Consider the following 16,997-nt stretch of genomic DNA (forward strand, 5'->3'; position numbering starts at 1 on the left):
TTTGCAGACTTGACCATACTTTCAACATATAGTTTGGCTGAAATTCATTGCATTTGATTTTATGCAAGACAGAAAAAAAAAAAAAAAAAAGACAAAAGTAACATGCAAATTCAAAAAAGTTCAAAAACTTCATCATCTAACCTGTTCTTCATTGTTATCTTGTCACATTAAGGCTGCATTTGTAACTTCAAAAACATCAGGAAAAAAATACAAAAAATTCGTATTTTCAAAAAAAAAAAAATGAAATATGTAAAAAAAAAAAAAAATTCTACACATCATTAATATTTTTTAAAAAAAATTAATCATATTAGAACAATTTTTTATTATTTTTAATAGTATTTTACATAGAAAATATAATTAAAAAAATTCTTCTCATTTTTTTCTCTTTACTTTCCTAAATAAAATTCTTGATCCAAATAAACTATAAAATAATTCATTTGTGGTAATATGGCATCAAATTGACAATGATTCCTAATCATTATCTTTAAATCAGCATTTTGCACGTTTGCAGCATATTTGGTTTGTATAATGAGAAGGCAAGCATAAGAGAAGAGATTAGGTATGAAAATGGGAAAGAAATTTTAAAATTTACATTTAAAAAAGAAAAAAAAAAAATCAATTTTTCCATGTATGCTGAGACCATGTGCTGCAGTTGGTACTTGAACAGATCAAATAGGCTATAAGCACTTGCTCTATAATGTCAATACATTTCACCACAATGATGGGTACATAAAAAACAACATTTGCTCATTCAACTCCCAAAAAAAAGGCTTATTTTCCAACCAATAAAGAAAATCTGGACATTCTTTAATCATTGGTGTCTTGGTCATTTTAATTACCTACTGGTTTCTTTTCATCTAGAGCCATTGGCAGCAGAGCCCTTCTTTGTATCCTGTGCATCTGCATCATCATCTTCACTGTATTCACTCTCATAGTCATCACATTCCTCATCTTCATTCTCCTCTTCCTCGTCAACCTCATCGACAGGACCAGGTTCCCCTTCCACCATAGTGCTCCCCCGGGTTCCGGCTCGAGTTCGTTTCAAAACTTTCAGCTTCAAGTTGGTCTCTGTGTCACGACCAAGCCAAGAGTCACAGAGGCAGTAACAAGTCAAATTGTAATTCCCCTCTGCAGGGACTAGGAACTTGCCCATGACCAGTCGGGATCCATTCTTCACCTTCTCGACTGTTTCTTTAACTGCCTTACTTATCTCCTTTGCATTTGCACCTATTCCCTCTGTTGCCTCCTCGATGGCTTGCGAAGCAGCAGTTATAGCTGTGGCTTCATCAGTGAAAGTAACCTTCTGGAAAAACCAAACACTATTTGAGACGGCATCTGCCAGCAAAAACCAGAAATTTTCCTCTTTGTGAAATGGGAAGTGTGGGGTATGAGGAAGGGCACCAGTCAGGCCATTAACACGTTTAAGTGTCACCCAAGCATTAATTGTGACAACGTCACCCTCTTGTATGCCCTCTTCACCTTCAGTCTCACATGTAATTTCAGTTGTTATGGAAGGCATCATTTCAACTACCATCTCCACATCTTGCACTTCAGCGGGAGAAAAACCAGCTGCTTGAATCAGAAGCTCAGCACGTTCCTCTGAGGTCATGTCACAAAACTCCTGAAATGTCCGTACCTTCACAAAAATGCAGGGCCAAACAATTCAGATGCAAAGTTCAAAAGATTAAACACAGAAGCATACACAAACATACAAGATAAAAAAATATTATTATCTCATTTCAGAGGAAAATCAAACTAAAATTGCCCAATTTCACAATAAAAAAAATACTATTATCTCATTTCAGATGTTCTTGACATGTATTGCCCGATTTCACAACTAAAATTGTGCTACATGTGACAACTTTTTCAGTCAACATAAAAAGGCAAATGTATGTATTAAGGAGAAAAGACAGCGGGAAAGTGCAAAAGCAATGAGCATTATGGAGTAAAGGTAAGGTTTCTCCTTGTGACCAATTGGTTGGTTACGGTTTTGAGTCCAAGGAAACAGTCTCTTTGCATAAAAGTAGGGGTAAGACCATGTACACAGACAATCCTCCCCCTACCCTTGCAAAGAGGGCAGTGTTGTGGCTCAGGGACACCTTTTATTTTCTTGTTCAAATCTCTTAACAGTTTTAGCAAAATTTTGAGCTTAACCAAGTCAAATTGAATATGTTGCAATGCGCAGACCGAAATGCTGAATTGGGCATCTAAAGGCTGAACATTTAGCAAATTGACAGTTAGGACCTTTCAAGGCTGCAATTGCAGCTGGCTCCCATCAAAAGAGAAGCAGATTAAACAATCACTTTCCTGCATTGCAAATAATTGAGAACTAAAAATTATTATCAACTTACTTTGCGAGATATCTTTTTCATAACTGCCTCGCTAAAATGTGGCAGCTGTAAAAAGGGTGCAATGCCTTCAGCAGATCCTCCAGATGACTTCTTTGCACTGAGAGGAACAGCCTGCATCACATAGTCCACAGGAAATGCTTATGAATGGCATTTCTTTTAAGCAACTTTTTAAAATAGTAAAATTTTCTTTGTATGGCATTGATGAACAGTCCTCAGCACCTGAATGATACATTGAGAAAGCTCAACAACTCCAATTGCAGGCCTCAGCCATCCATGCCGTTGAGCATTCCGAGGTACAACAGCCATCTGTGCACACAGAGACTACAGCATAAATACTACTAATAGTGGAGAATGGCACATATAATTGGTGTGAAGAGAAAGAGAGTAAAACACTAGTGGAATTAGCAAGGATTTGAAGCCTTGCTTTTCCAATTTAACATAGATATACATATAAGCTGACTGGCACATGAGAAGCTGCGAAGACAAAAACAAGTAAACAAGTTGCAGCCCTAGAGGCAGAAATAACCATCCTACATTCCATTAAATCTAGTCCTAATCAGAAAATTGTTGACAAATAACAGTCAAGAAAAATTACCACGTAAGACCCCTTGAATATACTCCTAAACTGCATATAGCACAAATTAAAATTAATTTTGGTTAAATAATCACAAAAAAAAACCACTAAGTTTTTTTCCTTCGGCAACCTCGCCCATTAATTTTAAATTAATTTAAACAAAATCGCTAAGTATCTTTTTAATCATTTGTACAGTTTTTACTTGTTTTCTCTCTCCTGGCATGTGCTTTAATTTTGAATGCCTTAAAACTCTTTTAAATCCCTATTTCCTATTAATTTATCACCTTTTTTTTTATAGGGATAGGGAACATAAGACATATTATTATGGAAGTCAATGGATTGAGTTGCAAATGATTAGTGGCTTCTGTGAGTTCAACATAATTAATTTCACAAAACAATCACTGGGACCTCCATTGCTTGCATGCTTAAAGCTCAAAATTCAAATATTTTAGTAAAGCTATGCTGTTACTGCTGTTAAATTTGTATGATTCACATCAATACAGAACCAAATCGAGTTGAATCACATGATAGAACTGCAAGAAAGTTGTTAACTGCCCAGTTGAAGTTGCTTTCAACCTGAGAGCAGCTTTGAATGCTTGATAAAATCAGTCATCCCTTTTCACAAAATCACTCTCTGCGGCTTTGCATCAGACACATAATAAATGAGAATGGTTGCTCCATATTGGACCTCCTCTTCTATTCCCTCCATGCCCATAATATTATACCTGAACCCCCAACCTCTTACCATCCCTCATTTCTCATTCTCACACAAGAAACCCCTCACTATATTTCATTGCAACACAGCGCAATTCACCACTAAGAACACATACTACAAATGCATGCCTGCATTGACCCAAACCAATTGATTCATACACAAACAAGTCAATTGGATTCTAGCGATTCACTTCGGTTGGGTCCTCTGAGTACTTTTCAGATTCAGTCAGGCCAAACTGGTTTTAAAGCCACAAAAACTTCTTTTAGTTGCTTTCCTTTGTTTCCCACTCAAACACTGCTCAGTTTCCAAAGAGAGCAGAATAGCACAACTGCGAAACTGGATTTTAGGGTTTTGTTTTTGCACTCCCAAGAATTCTGTTCACTCATTGAGGTTCTAGCTTCTTGATTACTGAGGTGGTCAAAATTTGGGCGAGTAAAAGATTAGCCATCTTTGATTAAGCTTCTAGATACAGTTGTATGTGTCTAAGAACAAAGGATACAGAAAAATACAGGGAAAAGACATGTTTGATTGATCATTTTCACAAATTGTTTTAAAAATTGTATCCTGGAAACATCCCTATTTTTAGGATTCTATAAAATAATTTTTTCAGTGAATTCGGGTACAATTCAAAACCTCCAACCTTTCCTATTTCATCACTCACATGTTTCATCACCCACCGCTGAACACACCTCCTACTGCTGCCCACCACTGCTAACCACCACCACCCACTGCTAACTGGCACAACCATCACCATAGAACATTGAATGTCATTCACCCAAAAAATAAAAGAAGTTGTTGTTTTAGAAGATTAACCAAAGATATTTCAACTTTTCATTAAAGAAATCTAAACCCAAATTTAATTATTCAGACCATATTTGAATACAAAATATGCATACTGCATTTTATTGCTTTCATTTTCAAAAACAAAAATCCAAATATAAGTTTTTTGAAGGATTTTTTAGAAAACGAATAACCATTCTTATTGAATTTCAAGAGACACGATTACAAGATAAATAGTAGAGGAAGACCAAAAAATTAGGAAGGCCACAAAATCAGCAAATCAAATCATCATACCTCTAGGCTAGAAAACAGGAAACTGAAACTACTAGAATCTGAAATAAGTAATTTCAGATTTTACCCAAAAAATAGAATTTCCTAATTTATTCCCTAGAAATCTGACACTTTCGGGTACAATTCAAAACCTCCAACCTTTCCTATTTCATCACTCACATGTTTCATCACCCACCGCTGAACATACCTCCTACTGCTGCCCACCACTGCTAACCACCACCACCCACTGCTAACTGGCACAACCATCACCATAGAACATTGAATGTCATTCACCCAAAAAATAAAAGAAGTTGTTGTTTTAGAAGATTAACCAAAGACATTTCAACTTTTCATTAAAGAAATCTAAACCCAAATTTAATTATTCAGACCATATTTGAATACAAAATATGCATAATGCATTTTATTGCTTTCATTTTCAAAAACAAGAATCCAAATATAAGTTTTTTGAAGGATTTTTTAGAAGACGAATAACCATTCTTATTGAATTTCAAGAGACGCGATTACAAGATAAATAGTAGAGGAAGACCACAAAATTAGGAAGGCCACAAAATCAGCAAATCAAATCATCATACCTCTAGGCTAGAAAACAGGAAACTGAAACTACTAGAATCTGAAATAAGTAATTTTAGATTTTACCCAAAAAATAGAATTTCCTAATTTATTCCCTAGAAATCTGACACCCCCCCTCCCCCTCCCCCTCCCCCTCAAGTTGGAGCATAGATATCTATCATGCCCAACTTGCTTACAAAGAGCTCAAAACTAGGTCTGAAATGTCCTTTGGTGAAGATATCGGCTATTTGTTGAGTAGTAGGAACAAAAGGCATGCAAACAGCTCCACTATCAATCTTCTCTTTTATGAAGTGTCTATCGATCTCTACATGCTTCATGCAATCATGTTGTACTGGATTTTGAGCAATACTTATGGCAGCCCTGTTGCCACAATACAACTTCATTGCCATGTTCACTGGCACCCGCAGCTCTTCAAGAATTCTCCTCAGCCATAGAATCTCACAAACTCCGTTAGTCATAGCCCTATATTCTGCCTCGGCACTGCTCCTTGCAACCACATTCTGTTTCTTGCTTTGCCATGTGACCATATTTTCCCAGACATAAGTACAGTATCCTGACGTGGATCTCCTGTCAATAACTGAGCCTACCCAATCTGCATCAGTGTATGCCTCTATGTTCTGCTGTGTGGTCTTCTGGAAGAGTAAACCCTTGCCTGGTGCACTTTTCAAGAATCTGAGAATCCGATAAATTGCTTCAAGATGTTTCTCGTAGGGTGAATGCATAAATTGACTTTCAAACTCACACCAAAAGCAATATTGGGCTGTGTATGTGATAAGTAAATTAACTTTCCCACCAACTTTTGATACCGAATTGTATCCACTGGATCACCTTCCTTGTCATCTCCAAGTTTCTAATTGTGATCTATTGGAGTGTCTACTGGCCTACAACTACTCATCCCAGTCTCCTTAAGGAGGTTAAGGACATACTTCTACTGGGAGACAATAATCCCTTTCTTCGACCGAACAACCTCCATTCCAAGGAAATACCTCAGAGATCCTAAGTCCTTGATCTCAAATGTTGATGAGAGAGAAGTCTTCAATCGGTTCATCTCAAGTACGTCATCTCCAATGAGAAGTATATCGTCTACATACACAATCAATATCACCATCTTCCCATTCTATGAATGTCTTATAAACATCGTATGATCACCTTGCCCTTAAGTGTACCCCTGACTTTTAACAAATTGAGTGAATTTCTCAAACCAGGCTCTTGGTGGTTGTTTTAACCCATACAAGGACTTCTTTAGTTTACACACCTTTGTGTCAAACTTTTCACCAAATCCTGGAGGTGCATTCATGTACACTTCTTCCTCCAGGTCTCCATTAAGAAATGCATTTTTACATCCAACTGTTGCAAAGGCTAGTCACAATTAGCTACAAGTGACAAAAGAACTCTTACAGAGTTTAGCTTTGCGACTGGGGCGAATGTCTCCAAGTAATCAATGCCATAGGTCAGAGTGAATCCTTTGGCAACCAATCGAGCTTTATACCGTTCTAGAGAATCATCAAATTTATACTTGACTATAAACACCCATTTGCACCCTACAATGGCCTTTCCTCTTGGTAGATCAACTAACTACCACGTGCCATTTTTTTCAAGAGCTTTCATCTCCTTGTAGACAGCCTCCTTCCACTTAGGAACTTTCAGAGCATCCTACAGAGTATTAGGAATCTCCATACCAGACAATTGTGAGGTAAAAGCACGAAAAACATGTGAGAGAATTTCATATGACACATAATCGGACAATGGATGTTGGGTGCAAGACCTCGCACTCTTCCAGACAGCAATGGGAAGTTCAGAATCATCAAACTCGGGATTAGAACTAGACTCAGGTTCAGAACTAGAGAACTCAAAACTCGAAGATGAAATGGACTGAACATGAGGTAAAGGCTCGGTGAGGACATAACTTGGAGGGTTTACGGATTCAGGACATTGTAAAGGATTAGAAGACCCTTTCTTTCGAGTTGTCCTCTGTCGTGAGTAGACAATGTCAAATGGTACCAACATTGTGGTGATTTTTTCTATTTCTCCTTTGTTAATCATTATAGGATCATGAACATCATGAGATAGCACTGTAGGAAGACCGGCCTTTTCAGTAAATAAAAAACTTGACTCACTTTCTCGTGGCATGGGTTTTCAGGTTGAATAATCAAAGTTGGAGAAGGATCATTTTGTAAGTGTTCAATTTGGAAAAAATCATGAAACACATCCGAATCTTTGTCTCGGTTCCCCCCCTGAAGATGAGGCGTAAAATAGGAATGTAATTCAAAGAATGTAACATCCATGGTAACAAACATTACTTTGGAAATGGGTTCAAAACATTTATGCCCCTTTTGAGTGGGAGCATAACCAACAAACACACATTTTGTGACTCGGGATTCAAGTTTTCCTCAATTATGACTATGAATATAAACAAACGCGGTACAACCAAATATTTTTAGTGATAAAGAAGAAGACAGCCGATTTGTTAGATAAAACTTATTTAAAACATCAAAAGGTGTTTCAAAGCTTAAAACCTTATTAGGCATTCTATTTATAAGGTACGTAAAGGAAGAACGGCTTCACCCCAAAGATATTTAGGTACCTAATTGGTAAAAAACAATGCCTGAGCTACTTCCAATTAGTGTTTGTTTTTTCTTTCAGCCAAACCATTATGTTGCGAAGTGTCAACACAAGAGCTTTGATGAACAATTCTTTTTTCAAGAAAAAATTGGCCCAAAATGTTTTTGAAATATTCTTGACCATTATCACTCCATAATATTTGAATATTTTTTTCAAATTGTGTTTGTACCATGGTGTAAAAAATTTTGAAAATTGTTTCAACTTCAAATTTTTCCTTTATCAAATAAACCCAACTTAATCTCGTGAGATCATCAATAAAGGTCACAAACCATTTTTTGCTAGAATATGTAGATGTTCTACATGGGCCCCAGATATCACTATGAATCACAATAAATGGTGTAGTTGGTTTGTAGGGTTGGGTGGAAAAGGATGCACGATAATGTTTAGAAAACTGACAAACTTCACATTGAAAAGATGGACTTTTATTTTGAAATAAATTGAGGAACAAGTATTTAAATATTGAAAACTACGATGACCTAACCTATAATGCCATAACATGATATCATTATCTTTGAAAACGGAAACAGAATTTAAGTACTTTGACATTGTCTACTCGAGTTAGGTCCATTGTCAAAATAAGAGAGTCCATCTTTTTCTGTAGCACTGCCAATCATCCTCCCTGTGGTCAATTCCTAAAACTCACAATAAGAAGAGTAGAAATTAGCTTGACATTGATAATCAGAGGTAATTTTACTGATGGACAAAAAATTGCAAGACAAATTTGGAACATGGAGCACATCATGGAGAGTTAACAACAAAGTGAGTTTGATAGTTCCTATCCCAGAAATTACCGAGAGTGAACCATCTGCAATTTTGACCTTCTTATTGCCTGCACACGGACTATAGGATGAAAAAAACTTGGAGCAACCAGTCATATGATTAGTCGCGCCAAAATCAATTATCCAAGAATGAACAGAATCAGGAATAACACCTAAAAACGCAGTAGCAAGAGAGTTACCCTTCTGTACCAAAGAACAAGACGGAGTTAAGGACAACTTCGGAGATTGAAACAATTTGTACAAATGCTCTAATTGCTCCTTGGCAAAAGGGATTGCATCCGAGTTGGTAGAAGGTTCCTGAGTCTCTTCAGCAGTGGCTTGGTAGGTGTGACTATCACATTTGGATTTTGGCTTCCAATTTGCTGGTTTACCATGAATCTTCCAACACGTCTCCTTCGTATGCCACGGTTTTTTGCAATGTTCGCACCATAGTTTCTTACGCCCATTGAGTTTTGTAACCGTGAGATAAAGGGCTGAATTTTGGGAATAGTAATCAGCAAATACAAACTTGGGAGGAATAGTGAGATTGGACATAATGGTTTCGGAAGTACCAGAAGAGCCGGTAGGATTTCTTCTGGCGTCGGTCGTCAACGACTTATACGACATCATCAGAAGAAAGAACAAAATAGAAAAAGAGCACGAGGCTCTGATACCATGAAGGATTTTTTAGAAGAGGAATAAACATTCTTATTGAATTTCAAGAGACACGATTACAAGATAAATAGTAGATGAAGACCACCAAATTAGGAAGGCCACAAAATCAGCAAATCAAATCACCACAAAATCAGCAAATCAAATCAATAGATCTCCAGGCTAGAAAACAGGAAACTGAAGCCACTAGAATCTGAAATAAGTAATTTCACATTTTATTCAAAAAATAGAATTTCTTAATTTATTCCCTATAAATCTAACATTTTTAGATCCTCAAAAAAAGGAGCCTTGTACTTTTAAAATTAATTTTTTCGATTTTTAGCAATTTTTTACAATTTTTTATTACTTTTTCACACTTTCTAGTTCTTAGATAAAGCATACAGATAAAATAAGATTCTTTGTTCATTAAACACCATAAAGTCTATTTTTTATTATTGTTCTTGTTCTTGATTCCTTTATCTATTTATTTATTTATTTTTGTATATTACGGCTTTAAGTGTTATGTTTTTAATACATCAATGTATATCAATGCTCTTAGTATTATTCAACACTTGTACAATTTATGCACATGTATATCATAATCATTATATTAATTTTTCAATTTGATTTGTTTGTTTTACATATGTACACGTCATCTGGACTTGATTTTAAAAATTTGTGCCCAATCTTATGGTTCGATTTAATTATCAATCCTTAAGTCCCAAAATTTGGATTCTGATTCATGATTTGAATCGCAATTTAACAATTAGGCTTTCTATTTATGTTCTTTATGGGAAGCTGACTTTCAGAAAACAGGTCTATACACACCCTACTTTCTTATTAATCCCTTCATTATCTTTCCATCAGAAATAAAGGACACAAAAATTGAGTGGAACTTTAAGACACAACAACATGCAATTTTGCAGATGTTGCTGCTGTTAATGCCATAATCACTGTAAATGAGGAATTGGAAATCACCTTCATCAGCTCTTCAAGAAGGCGGGGCGCAAATTCTATAACACGTCTAAAATCACCATGTAAAGCTGGAGATAAGGCAGATGATTCACGGGTTAACTGAGCCAGAGTCAACAATTCTGCCTGAACAGGGAAAGGCCAATGTGCAAGAATCAATATAATAGTCCATGACAAGTCCGGTACTCAATATTGCCAAAACTAATTATAATTACCTTAACAAGTGCTGGATGCTTCTTCCAAAACTTGGTTTGCTCTTGCTTAATATTCTTGAGGTCCAAGTTCAACTCACTCTTGACTAATGTAAAAAGTTTCTGAAGGGGTTCATTGTCAGTCCTACGAACTGGAATTTCCATGTATTCAGCAGCATGAACCAAGACATCCAAAACTTTGCTGTTAAACAAAGATATCATACTATAAGTAAAACAACAGGACCACTAATATTTGAAGAAAAGGAGATGTAAGGAGTAAAATACAGTATGTGGAATTTGTTTATATATCAGAATACTGATGCTCACAATGTAATATTACATGCATTATGCAAGGAAATGATCAAACATCAACCAGTTCCAATGAATGAAATGCACATTAGATGTGTTGGTTATACATTGCATACAAATTCTGTTGGTGTGACCCTTTCTTGGGGGGGAGTTTTGGTAGTCCTGTTCCAACTCCAAATGTCGACAAATATAACTACCTAGTTGTTACAGATCAGGAGACCCTATATGCTTTAAGTCTTTTACTTGTCAGGTTTTGGGGTTTGGGGAAGAGCAGGAACGGAATAGAATTATGGGGTTGGTGGTTTTTGCAACCCTGTGGACTCTTTGGCTAGAGAGGAATGCTAGAAAACCTTCAATGATCGCTAGCTCTCCTAGCTTATTATGGGATAGAGTGGTGTTTTTGACTCCTCTGGGGACTCTCTGTCTGACCTTCAAAGAGATTGGATGACAGCTCTAGCTTAGTTTGTTCATATTGCAGTATTGCTTGCACTGTTCTTGTTGTTTTTGGGAGGACATCTCATCCTCCTTGCCTTGTAATTGCTTTCTGTTTTGCTAATTAAATTTTCTCTTATTAAAAATCTTACCAGCTGTTTGGATGGTATGAGTATAATGTGGACGTGTGTTACAGTAAGTTCAAAGCTTTGTAAACAAGAGCAATTATTGAACTCAATCTATATGTTACTATAATTTGCAGTGTGTGATCAAATTTTGTTCAGCATCACTACTTGCAGGAACTATTAAGTGCCAGATCAAGAATTGAACTGAGGGGGAAACATAGATATACCCATTCTCATTAATATAATTCAATGACATTTACCACAACAAAAGAAATTTGTGTCTTTATCAGTTTATTCTTGTATCTTTTTAAAATTTCTCCCAAATATTCTTAAAGGTAGTAGAAAATTCATCAATGCATCAAAGAATTAATGCATACTCTTGCTTCTGAAAAAAGAGAGGGAAAAAAAATCCAATTGCAAGTATTCCATTGACCAATATGCCAAGACACATGCAACAAATTTTTTTTTCACAGAGACTGTATTGTCAATGAATGCAGCATTTTCATTAATGAAACACATTGATAATGGATAGATTGGCTCAGTAAACACTATACCTTGGAGCCAATGAAGGTTTCATCATGAAATAGTAGGTGGATTGTGTCTGATGCATAACAAAATTTCCAGTATATTTTGAAGATCTTGCAAGATAGATAACAGCTATCACCAATGGCAAAAGAATACAAACTCCAACAATCAAAAGCAAAAGAAGACCACTAGACTCCCCATTAAGGTTTAGCAGGAACTGAGGTAGAGCAATGCCCATTTGAAACCCCTGTATGAACAAGTTATAACATTACTTTTAAACGCGGTTACTTAAGATAAGCTTTTTTTTTTCTTTTTTTCTTTTTTTACATATTTCTCCCATCCCCATGAGAAAACATATATTACCTGTCTGCCATCTGGATGGCCATATTTTTCAAAATTCTCACGGGACACTGGATCTGTCAGCGCCTGGTAAGCCTTAGCTATGTACTCCACAAAATACTTGTGCGCCTCTGAGAGAGAGAGAGAGAGAGAGAGAACTGATTGTAAGCTTAGCCCCACTTATAAAATCTCCTGGCTGAACCAAAGGTAGAATTAAAAAAAATCTTATATACCAAAAAACTAAAACACCTCCAACCTGGGTCTGGATTTTTATCAGGATGGTACTGAATAGAGAGTTTCCTATATGCCTTCTTTATTACTGACTCTGAAGCTCCAGGTTCTAATCCAAGAATACTAAATGGCTCAAATACTTGATTCTGAACAAGAAGCATGAGAAAAAATTCATAGTGAAATGTCAAAATCAATCATTCAAAGCACATGATTATAGTATTCAAACATAATACAAAACAATGATCTATCTTGGAATAGTATGTTCGAGAAATGTTGCATTTGACAAAAACCAAGTGGTTGTTATTCAAGTAATGATCAAATTTTCCTGTCAATATTTACCTCACAACTCATATGTTTAATATAATAAACAAGGACCACCATAATGACCCAAAGTAGCAGCAGTGTCAGATTGCTGCATGTTGAAAAGTTGGATATCTGCAGAAGAAAATCAAGATTTTACAAACATGGACAACATATGACATCAAAAGAATAAACTGCCCCTACCAAAATAAAGACTTAAAAAGGCTGCACATATAGGAACTCACGCGCTTAAATATTGATTTACGATATTTTCCAGAGCGAGAGCACATAGAACACTGGCAATGGATGCTCCTTGTTTTCTTTGAGGCAGCACGGAATAGTTTTAATATTGTATAAGGTATTAAAGGCAGGGCCATTATGGTCAGGATGAATATTGGGAACAATGCACCATTTTCTTCTGAAGCAGCCATGGAGGCAGTCTATCCAAGTTAACTTTTATATAGTTATTATACCTGCAAACACTATTCTAGTCAATCCTGCTGGTTAACAAACTTAACTATTAATATACTGTTGCAACCATAAGATACTACCATCATGTGACACTGATGTTCACAAACTTAAAAGTAATTCCATAACCAAGTTACTTATTTTACAGAACAAAAAACAATAAAAGTAATAAATAATAAGATTATTCTTCTTCTTATTCTGATTTACCATGAAACAGCAATTTCATTGTTCAATTAAACACTCTGGATCCTCTATAAGTCTTAATGCTTGCTCTTTGCAATACAAAGATGTACAAAGACATCTATGAACATGAAACATGAGTCAATTACAGTATCAGACACTAGATTTTAGAAGTCAATCTTCCACTTAAACCAGTTTCAAATGCAAGCATGTTCCTGAAAGACTTATAAGGCAGCAACATTGGTAAACAAACAATTTTGAACAAAAATATGTTGCATTGTCAAAGACAATAAATTGAACAAACAGCTTCAGCATTGATGAATCAAACGAGTCAGCTGGACAAAGCCTGTTGTCTCCTGTATAGCAGCAGCTTGAGGATCACCCACAAGAATTCCATTTCATCATCTGCTCTATCTATTATACATGTCAATGCAAAAAACGATCAAGCCTAAATCATTCAGGTTAGATTGGTAGTCTATTCCCAGAGATAGAATCAATGTAATATAAGAATTTGATAAAAAAATTGACGTACCATAGTTACAAAATAAATAACAATGCAAAAAGTTCATGAATCCATAACATGGATGGAATAAACAAGAAAGGACAATTCACAAATTTTGCAGTGAGAATATCTATTACCATTGTAATCCATGTGGAATGGAATTGCTAGTTTTTGGGCAGTTGACTTTTCTAAAATCATTAGTTCCCATACACATTGTGATTTTTTTCATTCTATTCCCAAAACTAGACAGTCTGACAATCAAATGCAACCCAAAATGCTTCAATGGAAAATTCCGACCACAAATAAGAAAAGCCAAATACGCCTGTACTCAATATTTTACAAAATAGATCCATTTCAAAGCTGACATCAATACTAATCTTAAGTAAGCTGAATTTGCGAGCCTTGCGTGCATAATCAATCAATAACAAGAAACCCACTATAAATCACTGGCTCACTGCAATTTACCACAATTAATCACTATAAATCACTGGCTCACTGCAACAAGAAACCCACTGCAACAAGGAAAAAAAAGACACCCATAAAAGAATTAACCACAATTACAAATCACCCAACAGAAAGAAATTAAACCCATAATTAGTAGACGAGAAAACCCAGCTGCTGCTAAGCTCAAAATTAATCACTCGGACAATAAGCAAAAACCCAAAAGCTCAAACACAGAAACCAATCTAAATCTGAATCCAAAATCATCTATATATAAGTGTGTCTAGGTGATTACCTTCTTTCTGGGGAAGCCGCAATATCGCGATCAGGATCTGATTATGCTTCTTCTTCGTCTTCTTCTTCTTCTTCTAGCAAGAATACCCAGCCGCACGACCGCATGAAAGGGGTCATATGCTCACTCTATAGGGAGTCTGAAACAGTGCGGGAGATTCAGACCCCGCAGAGACGGAGGTGTAACAGAAGCAATTTATTATTTCTGTCTCCGTTACAGTTTTAGAACAAATAATTTGTTGCGAGAGAAAATTTAATTAGTTAATTAATTATATTAAAAGAGATTGTTTCAAAATTTCTAAATATTGATTCTAATTTTTCTAAAATTTTTATTTTCTAAATTAATTATTTAATTTTTAATTAATTGACTAACATTCATGCATTATATTGACTAAATTTTTATGTAAATTCTATTTCGCCCCTCTCTCACTTCCCATTCAAATGGTCAATTTCTTCTCAAAATAGATTAACAATTTACTTTAATCCCAAATTTGTAAATGATTTCTCAATAAAAATTATCAAATTCTACTCCTACCGTATCAACATACCAATCCCTTTTATTATAAAACCATTAGGCCAACTTTGTCAATTTTTAATGAGTGGAATTTCAAAACAAATGTCTATATTAATTTGGTAATATTTACTCTAACATGTAGATTGGTTCTTTTTTTCTGTATTTAAATTGATGTCCATTGATTATAGAAAAAAATTCTTAAAAGAAGAAAATTTTTATAATTTGTATGAATTAAATTTATCCAAAATTAGATAAAACTACATTTAGAATGTCTAAAAGTTAATCTCTAAGCTTAAATGAAAAATATTCATTTGGTTAAAAAATAAAATAAACCAGCAATTTATAAATATCTTCATCAATATACACAAATAAAATAAAATAATTTGTTGCAAAATATCTCTATATTTTAAAAACAATAGGATAAATTTATAAAAAATAAGATAAAATTATAAATGAAAGTTTGAAACTAAAAAAGAAACTCTACTTAGCCAAGAAAATGGCATATATATATATATATATATATATATATATATATATCATATAAAAGTAGAAAATAGTGTAAATAATTTTTTAGAACAAAACTCTATTATCTTTTAGAAATAAGATGTTATTTTGAAAAAAAAATTCATTTCAAAAGTATTATTTTATTTTAGATATGTCAAATTTGGACTTAAAAAAGTTCATTTCATTCAAAAAAAATTTAAAAAAATGTGATTGTAATATAAATTTTAAATAAAATGTATATCCCAATATAAAATAGTTAATTTCCTCAAAGATGCTTTTTTAAATTATTATGAAGTATCTAATATTATGTAGATAAATAATAAAATATTTTTAAAAGATAAATTTTAGAATTGAAACTATATATACCTAAAAGTATACTCCAAATAATAAAATTTAAATGTATTTAAAATTTAAAAAACTCATTAACTAATTGTTAAGCAAACAGAGAATAATATAAATTAAAAATTTCAGTAGCAAAACGCAATTTAAGAATTGTAATAAATTTAGTAATATTTTCATGTGAAAAAGTCATATACTTAGGCTTTCATAAAATAAAAATATATTGTCATGCCCCGAACCCGGAAATGGGACCAAAGGGTGAAAATATAATCTAACATGTCCCTGTATCATACAAATCATCATAGATACAGTACAAAGGATGAGGGTCCGACCCCGTGGGGTTCTTAGGCACCCTAAACACATCTAATCATAATTATATACGCAGCGGAAAAAGTCATTTTATATCAACATATGCAGTATCATACTAGAGTTTATACAAGAGCAGAACATGGCTCTAACAAAACGTACAAACTGGGTGCCCAAATACAACTTAAAATGGCAACCCAACAAAACTACAGTCCTAGCACTTATCCAAGCACTAACACAGTACACCGGCCACTACGCTCCTTACACCAGGACGCTAGTTCCGGTTACCCGAAGGACCTGTAAAAATGTACGTACAGTAGGGGTGAGACATCTCTCAGTAAGGAAAAACACAAGTTATATCAGTGTGTGGCATTTGAGTGTTATCATGATACAACATACACGCAGTTAAATGCATTTCAGTACTAATTTACACAGTGCATACACGCACACATACAACGGTCATTTATATGCAGCCCCGTCACAATACATACACATGATCAGTAATTCTCAGTGTCGTCACACTCTTCGGCCCGAAGTCGGCCTGCGACATAAGGCGTTGGCCCGTAGCCAACCCGCGAACACGGCGCCACTGGCACATGGCTAGTCCCCGACTCCCATGGCATCGTACCGACGCTAAACTGGTGGATCCACACCTTTCGGCCTGATTTGTCAGAATAGGCTCACGCCCTCGGATATAGAGTCGGACACTCTTGCCT

At 35.0% G+C, this 16,997-nt stretch overlaps 2 protein-coding genes across 4 annotated transcripts; both read right to left on the bottom strand.

Annotated features, from left to right (window-relative positions):
* Positions 1-652: 652 nt before the first annotated feature.
* Positions 653-14,861, bottom strand: LOC131146396 (dnaJ protein ERDJ2A-like). 2 transcript variants are annotated; one of them, XM_058095982.1, is made up of 11 exons: positions 14,623-14,861; positions 12,982-13,209; positions 12,776-12,871; positions 12,462-12,582; positions 12,230-12,336; positions 11,896-12,113; positions 10,500-10,677; positions 10,291-10,410; positions 2,571-2,657; positions 2,352-2,462; positions 653-1,636 (listed from the first exon to the last, which is right to left on the bottom strand). In XM_058095982.1, the coding sequence occupies exons 2-11, from the start codon at positions 13,165-13,167 to the stop codon at positions 854-856; spliced, it is 2,007 nt and encodes a 668-aa protein (XP_057951965.1). In that variant the 5' UTR covers positions 13,168-13,209; positions 14,623-14,861; the 3' UTR covers positions 653-853. The 2 variants fall into 2 exon arrangements, with proteins under 2 accessions (XP_057951965.1, XP_057951966.1); XM_058095983.1 differs by having other exon boundaries at positions 12,982-14,398; positions 14,623-14,825.
* On the bottom strand, positions 8,385-9,353 carry LOC131146397 (uncharacterized). Of its 2 annotated transcripts, XM_058095986.1 has the most exons (3): positions 9,234-9,322; positions 8,695-9,155; positions 8,385-8,535 (listed from the first exon to the last, which is right to left on the bottom strand). In XM_058095986.1, the coding sequence occupies exons 1-3, from the start codon at positions 9,289-9,291 to the stop codon at positions 8,434-8,436; spliced, it is 621 nt and encodes a 206-aa protein (XP_057951969.1). In that variant the 5' UTR covers positions 9,292-9,322; the 3' UTR covers positions 8,385-8,433. The 2 variants fall into 2 exon arrangements, with proteins under 2 accessions (XP_057951969.1, XP_057951967.1); XM_058095984.1 differs by having other exon boundaries at positions 8,695-9,353.
* Positions 14,862-16,997: the final 2,136 nt, after the last annotated feature.

This window comes from Malania oleifera, chromosome 13 (genome assembly GCF_029873635.1).
Source record: "Malania oleifera isolate guangnan ecotype guangnan chromosome 13, ASM2987363v1, whole genome shotgun sequence".
NCBI classification, from domain to species: Eukaryota; Viridiplantae; Streptophyta; class Magnoliopsida; order Santalales; family Ximeniaceae; genus Malania; species Malania oleifera.

Bases quoted from the DNA above. Each gene is read 5' to 3' on its own strand.
- LOC131146397 (XM_058095984.1), bottom strand. From the start codon at position 9,291: ATGATGTCGTATAAGTCGTTGACGACCGACGCCAGAAGAAATCCTACC. The intron at 8,536-8,694 runs GTAATTTCTGGG...TGTGAGTTTTAG, and splicing joins TTGCAGATGGTTCACTCTCG to GAATTGACCACAGGGAGGAT.
- LOC131146396 (XM_058095982.1), bottom strand. From the start codon at position 13,167: ATGGCTGCTTCAGAAGAAAATGGTGCATTGTTCCCAATATTCATCCTG. The intron at 12,337-12,461 runs GTTGGAGGTGTT...TCTCTCTCTCAG, and splicing joins TGATAAAAATCCAGACCCAG to AGGCGCACAAGTATTTTGTG. The intron at 12,114-12,229 runs GTAATATATGTT...TTGTTCATACAG, and splicing joins GCCATCCAGATGGCAGACAG to GGGTTTCAAATGGGCATTGC.